Here is a 10,940-nt window from a genome sequence, read left to right on the forward strand (position 1 = left end):
ATGTTAAAATATTTCGTTATTTTAATCGTTTTTTAAAATACATAAATATACAATATAATTTTTCATTAATATATATATATTATCAAATTACATTATCAAATATGAAAATTAAATTATTGAGGTACATTATTATATGTATATATTAAAGGTGATAATGTTATACAAAGTTGGACTTTTACTTTAAATGTTAATCGACCTCCAGCAGAGAATAAATAGAAACTGTTCGTGCAGCATAGAAATTATCGATGAAACAAGCAGCACGCCAACCCTAGTATAATTCTGAACAAGAACAAAAATACAGGTATACATGTATATAGGTGATGTATATGCATATATAAAATATGAAACTTAATAAAAGAACGAATAACTTAATATATTATATAACATATACATCTTAAGTAAAATTAATTAAAATTTATCTTATCAAATTATATTATGAATTTTAAGTTGGAAGATAATTTGGTATACTTAAGTAACAAAACAAAAAAAAAGGAAGTGTCACGTGAACTTATGTTATTCTTTTAGATATGAATAGTGTACATATTTTTTTTCAGAATAAACATGAAACAACGTATTTCGTTTGATAAATAACAGTTATTTTCACGCATTCTTCTTTTCATTCTTTATATTTCTCACAAAATAGGAATGCTTTGCAACTGAGAAAGAAACATATCTGCAAGCATAAAATGTTATTTTTAACTTAGAAAAACATATAGATTATACAAAGCAAATCAAATGATATATCAGTATATATTTTACTACAGTAAAATCCAAACGTTCTATTATTTAAAATTTTCTCGTTGCGGATATTTTATTATCTTAATATCATATTTTTTACTAAAATATTTATTTTATATAAATATAATTAAATTTATTCGAATAAATAATATTTTATAAAACGCCAAATAAAAATCATTATTTATAAAAATTAATTGAATTAATTAAATTAAATATATTGAATTAAACGAAAATATAATTTTTAAAATAGAAAGTATAGATAATAATTAATATATTATTGGACAATGAAAAAATATAAAAGATTAATTTTTTTTAAGTAGGAAATCTCAGAATAACTATAGGTAATGGAATAGAATTAAAAAAAATTATAAAAAAGTTGTTAGTCTGTTTTTTTTTTCAAGTTTGTCCTTAATTCTGAATTACTGATTAAAATTTATTTCAATAATTTTTTATAATAACAATTTTATTTTTCAACATAATCCATTTTAATTATTTGTTAGTGAATTGTATCTATATATATATTATTATCAATGAATTATTTTATTTTTTCTCATTGAATCAGAATTAAAAACACAATATAAATCTAAATATCCATTAATATTCTGAAATTATAATTATTTTATAATAACTTATTTATTTGATTTTTTAAAAATCACACAATAAACCAGAATAAATTCCATTTAAATATATATGTTTATAAATTTCTTGTAACTGTAGAAACAAAAAATATTCATTAATTAAAAAAAACATTAATGAAAGATATTTTAAAATTTTTCTTCTTTTTATTTTCATTAATAATCTCATTATAATATATAAATTAAAACTGATTCATTTTATCGATTTTACTTTATTCTTTCTAGTATTGAGTATTTTTTTTTTCTTTTTTTTACCATATTTTTAATAAAATAATACTACTAGTAATTTAAAGAAATTTATCATTATTATTATTATTATTATGTTATTTATTAAAAAAATTGTTGAAGAAAGTGAAAAATATATATATTTATTGATACTAATTATCGATAATAATAAAATATTTTGCAATTAAGACATGTATCACACCTTGTCAATGATTACATACGTATATCACTGATGGTATACATATGGCACTCCTCTAAATGATAACGTTATCGATTGAAATTAAAATAATCTTTGTGCAACTTATTGTGCAAAAATTTTACTTTGTAAAATAACAATATTTCATATTAAATTCATTATTATGATTGTAAAATAATATTTTATTTTTTAATTTCTATTTAAAATTGCAAAGGAAAATTAATTATCAAGTTTACTATTTTAATTACTTTAGTGATGAATGATCAATGTAGATATTAATATAGATAAATATCAATATTTTTTTGATATTTTACTTTGGATATTAAATTTAAAATTAAATGTGATCACAATAAATAAATTAAAAGAAATTACTTATTTTATCTTCTCGTATAAAATATTATTTTAAAGGATATTTGTATAATTTTACATATAATTGTACCATTTTCCAGATGTTTAAAACAACAAGTTTATTGAATCTAAATACTTTTGATTTCATTTTTTGCATTCACGAGACATTAAACAAATAATATATCTTGAAAATATGTTGAGTAAACTTGAATCTGGATCACTGACCAGACAATTGATAGACAAATCGATAACATAATGTTTCAAAATGTATATTAATGCTAAGATATCTAGAGTTTTAAAAATTATATTATTACATTATTTATTATAATATATACATATATATAATTTTATTATTATTATTATTATTATATTTAATATTTATTCTGTATTAAGAATTGAAAGTAAATCTAATAAGATAATAATAAATTATCTGTCCTTATATTAAATTTTTATTTATATTTCAGAAATTTAAGAGACATAAATTTAGCAAGACATAATTGTAATAAATTTAAGAGACATAAAATTAGCGAGACATAAATCCTCCATAAGAATATTTTAAATTAATTTTCAAAGAATTTTTAAAGATTTTATTTGCCAAGCTTTATTTTTTGTGTTTAACGAAAAATATTTTTTTATATAATGTTAATGTATAGATTTGTTAGCTCTCTCTCTCTCTCTCTCTCTCTCTCTCTCTCTCTCTCTCTTTCATCATACTGCCACCTTTTTTTACTTCCATCTTGCTTCATTTAACGCAAATTTAAATTATTTATAATATAATAATATTATAAATATAGTATAATAAGTAAGGCTTAATCGATTTGTGTACCAATTTTCGTAATTATTTTGGTCTTTAGAATCAACTTTCTAAAAACATCAGCGAATATATTGACAATATTTTAATCTCTATAATATATAATAATCATAATACTATTATTTACATAATACTATTTATTTTTATAAATAATTGCAGAAATAAAAAATAAAATATTAAGTGAAATGAATTGGAATGAATTAATGGATAAAAATTAAAACTGCAAATATATATTTATTTCAATTAGTTTATAAGTGGTATTTATCATTATTATAAATATTATTATCTTTTTATACTTTTAAAATTATCTATTAACGAATTTTTAACTGTAAGAAAACTTGTTAAAGATAACTTTATGGTTAGAGGGTATTCCCTAGATTCTAAAGTATTCCTTAGAACTTATGGTATTTTCCTTTTTCTTATTCATCGTTTCGTAATCTTTGAGACTTTTTATTTTTTTATAAGATCATTATTTCAAATATTCAATGAAATATATTATAATAAAAATATATATCTATAATTAATCAAACAAACACTTTTTTAAAAGAAAAATATTGCTTCAAGAAATTTTCATTCGTGTATTATTTTCAAGAAAAATTATTTTTAATGATTATTTTAATTTTTAAAAATATAACATGAATTATTATAAATATAGCTGAAATAGTTTTAAATCAAATAATATAAAATATGATTTTTATCGAACTCCACGAAACCTTAATAAAATATGAACATATATATTATAAATTTTTTTTTGTTATTAACAATTAATAATTGTTTTAATCCTAATGAAAAAAAATCGATATATTTAAAAGTAATTTAAAATAATCAACTTCATTTATTAACATGTATGATATAAAATGATATAAAATTTTAAAATATTGTAAAAATATATAAATATATTAAAACTGGAATTATATATTTTTTTAATTTATTAGTTTTTTTGCTGTTAATAAATTTTTTATGAATATAATGCAAACAATGTATCATTAATTGACGTTAATTCACCAAATATGTTCATAATTAGAGATAAATTAAGATATTAAGCAGAATACCGATAAAAAAAGAAATTTCGTAAGATTCTTAAATCTTTGCACGTAACATCAGTGTTTCTTTTCACAAATTTTAATTCGGAAAGATTTGTTTTCGTTTTAGGTTAAACTGGTTTATACGTATATATATAAATATATATATATAAACGTTGGCAACGTTAATTATGATTATATGCGCGTGATTATATAACAAATATATTTTATATTTTTTAAAATAATTAATATCTATTTTTTGTATAGATATTGTAGTTTTTTTTATATTTTTTATATATTTTTATGTTATTTATAACATTGTATAAATTAGAGAAAATTTCTTTATTTTCATTTTTTATTTTATTTTAAGAAAAAAGAAATTTAGTGAAAAATATAGTAATATTATTATTAAAAGTTTTATGTTTTATGTTTCTAGTTCAGAATTAAATGTTGTTGAGTTGGTAATTTACTTATTTATCAGTTTCTTAGGAAAATTATTTTATTGATAAATTACTTGGAAATAAACTATAATAAATTTCTTGGGAAAATTATTTTATCAATAAATTAATAAAATTTCTTGTCTTATTTTTATTTTTAATAATAAAAATGATGATAATAGATATATATATTTTTGAAATTCAAAAAAAAGTAGTATACATTGTTTATAGATTTATATAAAATATTTTATATATTTAATTATAAAATATCGAAAAAATAAAAATATAATTTTAATAATTTTCTTCTAAATAATATTAAAAAATAATTAAAAAATATATTAATTTTTTAACATTTTATTAATTTTTTTTTAAGATAGGTATGTACATATATAATATAATATTCAACGCAAAATAATTGTAATAATAATATATTAATAATGAATAAATATATGATACTAATAAGTATATGATATTAATTATAAAGATTGATAATGAAATTTAAATATATTCAAAATATTTTTTTGTTATCTGCTTATATTTATTTTAAAAATAATTAAAAAATATATTAATACTTTAATTAATTAATATTAATTCTTTTTCTTATGAATTGTATGTATGAATCATTTTTATTATTAATATTATTGAGTTATTCATTTTATCAAAAAATATAATTCTTTTTTTCAAATCATGATTAATGCGATATCTTTATATTTATAAATAATATGTATTTACAAAATTTGCAATGTGTAATCTAGATTTGAATTTGGAATATTTTCAGGATTAGATACAAACATATCAGATACGTTCAATTTAACATATTTACAAAATTTTTATATTCTAATATATTAACAATAATTTTCCATCTAAAATAAAATAAAATCTATTTTTATATTATAAATTATTATGATAGTTTTTTATTTCTAAATTATAAATGTAATTTTTAATTTATATATAAACATGTATATATTCTCTCATTTAAATCAATATCATATATTATTGAATGTTTATCGATTTAAATCCGTGATGCACGCGGTGAACACATGAATAACTAAATGTAGTTAAGAAGAATATCAAATTTCTCTATCGCATAACTATTAGTCAATCACTATCAATAATTCCGAAAGAATCATGCATTAAAAATGGTTCAATGATTATACAATCTCAATTCCCTCCAATATATTCAATTTACATATATTTGTAACCATTCGCACATTATAGGTGCTAGTTATATAGCTATATTCGATGCAAATGTTTTATAGAGTGTTCGAACGAATATAAAATTTGAAGAATAATTCTAAAAACTGAAACAAGTACGAAAAATTATTATGCAAAAACTTATGTCAAGGCTTCATTTTTAAATTGGAAACGATTTAATTTTACGTTAAACAAAATAAGATGTTATGTTGCTTTAGTTTCATAATTCTATCTCTTTTCATTTACCGTAAAATTAAATTACTTGCAATCTCATAAATCCCAATCGATGTTTTTGTATACCAACTTTCTTTGTTCGTTTTAATTTCTAAGACTTCTCTTTTCTACCTGTTCCGAACATCGTGTACACGTGATTGTTTGGCAGCCAACAGACGACGTGGTGGGAATATGGAATGGTCGAGGCTCGATCCAGAGGGGAATCGAGATATAAAGGTCTCCCGAAGCATCGCAAAGATTCTATTCAGAGACCGGCATTGGTCGACATCGTTCAGAGAGCTTTACTCTTGGCGAGATTCCGACGTGTAATCGTGCGAAGGTCGTGAAATCGGTCACGCTTTTATTCTTTTCAAATTTTCGTTTTTTTCTCTGTACGATTCATCGTGTCATTTCAATATTCTGCTTAAGGAAATATTTGTACTCGATATATCGAAAAGCTTTAGTGATCAAAATGCCTACTTGCGCGTGTGAAAATCGTTTCTTGGACGAGGAGAGTCATGTATGTCAATTGAAACCGCCGATTGAAAATGACGAGGAAGAGATACAAGAATATGATCCTGCAGTTAGGTATTTGATTTTTTTTTTCTTTTTGTTCTTTCTTGACTAAGATATATGAAAATGGATAAAAAGAAATGTTGAATAAATTTGTCAATGATATTATCGTTTAAAAAATTTGAATTATTTATTTAATAAAAAAAATGAATTATTAATAAAAATATAAATGAATGAGTTCTTATATCAAAATACCTATAAAAACTTTATAGGAAACTTTACATAAATATTATTATCTATTATTATTTAAAATATTTAGATAATTTAATTATATGTATATATTATTCCTTGTTAATTATCAGAGAAAATTTATCAGAAAAAATTGTTATTATTACTTATATTTATTTAAAAATGTTTGAATAATTTAATTATATATGTATATATTATTATATTATACTATTATATTATATATATATTATATATTATTAATTCTTTCTATTCATTTCAATTATTTAAAATTTTATTAAAATTTCAATTAATTAAAAAAAAAAATTTTGTCTATTATAATACAAAATTAAAATAGTTTCGAATTGAAATTTGTTTATATATATACAATACTTGAGATTTGAATTAATTACTGTAGTTTTAAGTGTAATAGTTTATTGTATATATATCATCCGTTTTAATATTTTCTTCGTTTTTATTCTATATTTTGTTACATATTATTTTATCTGACTTTAAATTAATTAAAGATAGGATTTTGTATAAGTATCAGATGCAAACGTTTAAATGTATATAATATATTACGTACATATTGTATTTGCGCCAAAGAAGACATTTTCAAGAAGACTTTTCATTGCAGACATTTTCTAGAAACATCAATTCGTGTATATGGATTTTAGACAAATATATAATTTTAAATCAACATTTTGATAAATTTTCTTATCTTAAAATTATTTTTTTTTTAAATCATTTGGAAAACAATTTATTTTTAAAATAACATAATTTTATACGAAAATTAAATTAATATATACAATTCTTTATTATATAATTCTTATATAATTCTCTTTTTATTATTTCACTTCAAATGAATTCTATGTTATTTGTTATTATTATTTATTATTTGATGATATTTTGATATTTTGATAAAATTAACTGATTTCTTGATGCAATGTCAAATATTTGTTATTATTAATTTCTTATTAACAGTATTATATACTTATTATGATTATTATAACATTTATATCATAAAACATGTTCAATATTAATTCTAAATATTTCAGAAATCAATTTTCAATTAAAGAATAATTATGTCTTCAAATAATTTTATTTAATTTTTTATTTTCCTAAATATTTTTTTTTAAACTATTCTAATTGACCAAATAAAGAATACAACGTGAATTGAATGGTCCATTTAAATTAATTAGAAGACAAAGTTTTGATTATGTATCAATATTAAGGCTACATGCACACAATATAACATCATCGCAGATTTGCAATGACAGTTCGACATTTTTTCAATTAGTAACGAAATCATATGATGTGCATTACTATATTATATTACTAGAAATCGTATAATTGCAATGACGAAAGTCGTTCATGTGTATTGAGCCTTAAAGCATAAAGTCTAGTACGCACAAGCGAAATGACAATAAAATAATTATATTATTTTTAATGCCTAAGATCATGTAAATATTCTTATTGTAAAAACTATAAAAGTTTCAATATTTTTCATTGTATGCTCTCAATAATACTTGTATATACGTATACCAAATGTTTGGAATAATTTTTAAATATCGAATCAATATTAAACTCTAAATTATTAAAGTATCTTATTAATTAATCGTCTTATTCGAATCCGAAACATAATTGAGATGGAATAGACATGATATAATTATGTACAAATAGACCTTAAAGGTTGTTGCCCTTTAAAGAGTCTAACTACATACATCTAATGGATCGAATCAGCATCGATATATTCTCATTATTATGTGTATATATATATATATATTTCAATGAAAATACCACTTAACGACCATATACAAGTACATTCTTCTAAAATATATATAATAATGAATATATATATAAATTGATATGATAGTGCGTTGTTAAATGATTTCTAATTCATATAAAATCATTCATGTAAATAAAATAACTTAACCTAATAAAATAATAAATTTATTCAAAGTATATTGTTATATTGCTTTTTATTTTATTTCTTTTCATATATTATAAATATAATCTAGATAAGTTCAAAACTTTTAAGCAATATGATATATATATTAATTTTATAATATTTTATATTTTTATAATATAAATTTAGATAAATATCTTTAATTAAATTCTTTTAATTATATATATAATTCTTTTTGAATTAAACAAGGATTTAAATTCTTATTTATTATTTATTATTTAAATTTATATTTAAGACTTCTATTTATATTTAAAAAAAATCCCAACAACAATAATTTATAATACATTAAAAATAAGTTATTCATATATGTCAAATTATTTTATATTAATAATAATTATATTTAATATTAATAATTTATTATTTATTATTATTTATTCTATTGGTTATTACTCTAATGATGCTTAACTTGAATTTTATTATTGCAAAATTTGATTTAAGCATTATTTATATCCTATTATTTTTAATTAATAATGAACTTTTTAAATGTTTAATACTTTTTGTCTTCAAATATCTTCAAATATTTTCAATAAATTAATTCTTGTTAATTAATAAAGTTTCTATTTTATTAAATTATTAATTAAGAGATATTATTTCTTTCATAAACCTATAGATCTAAATAAATATAATTGTAATGTTAAAGATACACAGAAGAAAGAAGTGATTGATTATTTCTAATATAAAATAATTCGATCAAAATTTTCACATCAACGAATCAAATTATATCATAGCGAGAAAACAATAATCGAATCAATGCAAGCGCCCTCTTGATTGTTTATTAGTATGCTATCTTTGAAAAAAAAATGAAGAAAGAAAACAAAATTTGGAAAGTATATAATTAAAATAAAATAATAACGAGTTATACAATAGTAAAAATAGAATCTTTGGATAAGGAAAATTTCAATATATGGAAAATCTAAATACATTATTAATAATGCGTTATTAATAAAGAATGATACATGAGAATGTTTCTAGTGAAGGTTAGAATTGCAAAAAATGCTAAAAAATAGGATTTAACTTAGATCGCAAGGCAAGATCAATTATTATATTATAGCTGATGAATCCTGTGGCAGATAAAGAATTGCATATTATAAAAAAAATATGGAAGAAAAAATAATTACATAAAATAATTACATCAGATGATCGATCCCATTCGTAAAACAATGTTGCTAAAACAATTAATTATAAAATGCAAAAAAATAACGATATGAATAATCATATAAGAAACTTGATATAATTGACAAATTGAAAGAAATGGAAATAGAACTTGTAAAAGAATTTATTAACGATATATTAATAATATTATTATTATGCAGTATTTTTTATTTTCGACGAAAATACGAAAATTTTAGAATCATTATTGAAGTATAAGAAGAATTGCCAACCTTGAAAATATTGAAAATAAGATTATTAACAGAAGTTGAGGCTAGAAAAGATAAGAATGTATATATATTTTATTTAGGAATAATATTTACAAATAAAAGTTTAAAAAATAATTTTAAACTAAAGAAGGAATAAAAATTATGAAAAAAAAGGGAAAAAAAATAAAAACTATTAGAAAAATCAAAATCAATTACGCAGCAAAATATCAAAGATGAATATACGATGTCTAAGAATAACATTTCTGTATACCCGGAAATATCTCGGGAAAAAAAAGGCAGATATTTCGAACGAAGAATTTTTTCACATTTATGAATTGACTATTCTTGAGCATATATATTAAATTTTAAAGCCATGATTATCAAAAAATTAAGATTAAAGAAAAATGTAATATAGATCTTTTTGATAGGAAGAAAGAATTAAATAATTTTATATTAGATTATTTAAATAAAAAAGCTAAAAATATAATATAGAAAAAGAATTTTATAGAATTTGAAGTGATGTAAAATTATATAAAAAAAATAAAAAATATGGATGTGATAAAATATATAGATAACATATAGAAAAAATAGAAAATATAGATGACAGAAGAAACAGAACGCACAATATAAAAGACAAAAACTATGGATAATACAAAAAAGACAGAAGAAAAAGAATCAAAAGAAAAAAGATAACTAAGAAGAATTCTGTAGAGAAAGAAATAAATTACATAGAAAGGTATGTTTTTATATTAAGAATAAGAATTAATCTGGAGATATCAAAAGTTGTTTTTAGTAAAAATAAACAGCAACAACACAATAACAAAAATGATATATAAGATATATAAAGTTCAAGGTAGAGAAGCAATAAAGAATAATGAAAATTAAAATTAATTATCCTCATGCTATATTATCTTTAAAACTTGTTGGTTTTCTAAATACTGAAAAAATATTTTTATTAAATCCTTTAAAAAATCTAAAATATTATCAAAAAAAGAAAAATTTTAATAATAAACATATGCAATATATATATATATATATATATATATATATATATAT

The 10,940-nt window shown here is 19.2% G+C and overlaps 1 protein-coding gene across 2 annotated transcripts in view; it reads left to right on the forward strand.

Annotated features, from left to right (window-relative positions):
* Nucleotides 1–10,940, forward strand: part of LOC122719066 (uridine phosphorylase 1) — a 29,398-nt gene that overhangs the window by 6,895 nt on the left and 11,563 nt on the right. Inside the window, exon 1 of one of the 2 annotated variants that reach the window (XM_043944596.1) lies at nt 6,095–6,407. The exons of the other annotated variant lie outside the window; for it this stretch is intronic. Within the exon in view, the coding sequence (XP_043800531.1) occupies nt 6,292–6,407 (116 nt within the window). The 5' untranslated portion in view covers nt 6,095–6,291. Of the gene's footprint in view, nt 1–6,094; nt 6,408–10,940 lie in introns of those variants that run through there. 2 annotated transcript variants of the gene reach the window in all.

The sequence above is a fragment of the Apis laboriosa genome, unplaced genomic scaffold (genome assembly GCF_014066325.1).
Source record: "Apis laboriosa isolate Shangri-la unplaced genomic scaffold, ASM1406632v1 scaffold69_cov144, whole genome shotgun sequence".
Lineage (NCBI taxonomy): Eukaryota > Metazoa > Arthropoda > Insecta > Hymenoptera > Apidae > Apis > Apis laboriosa.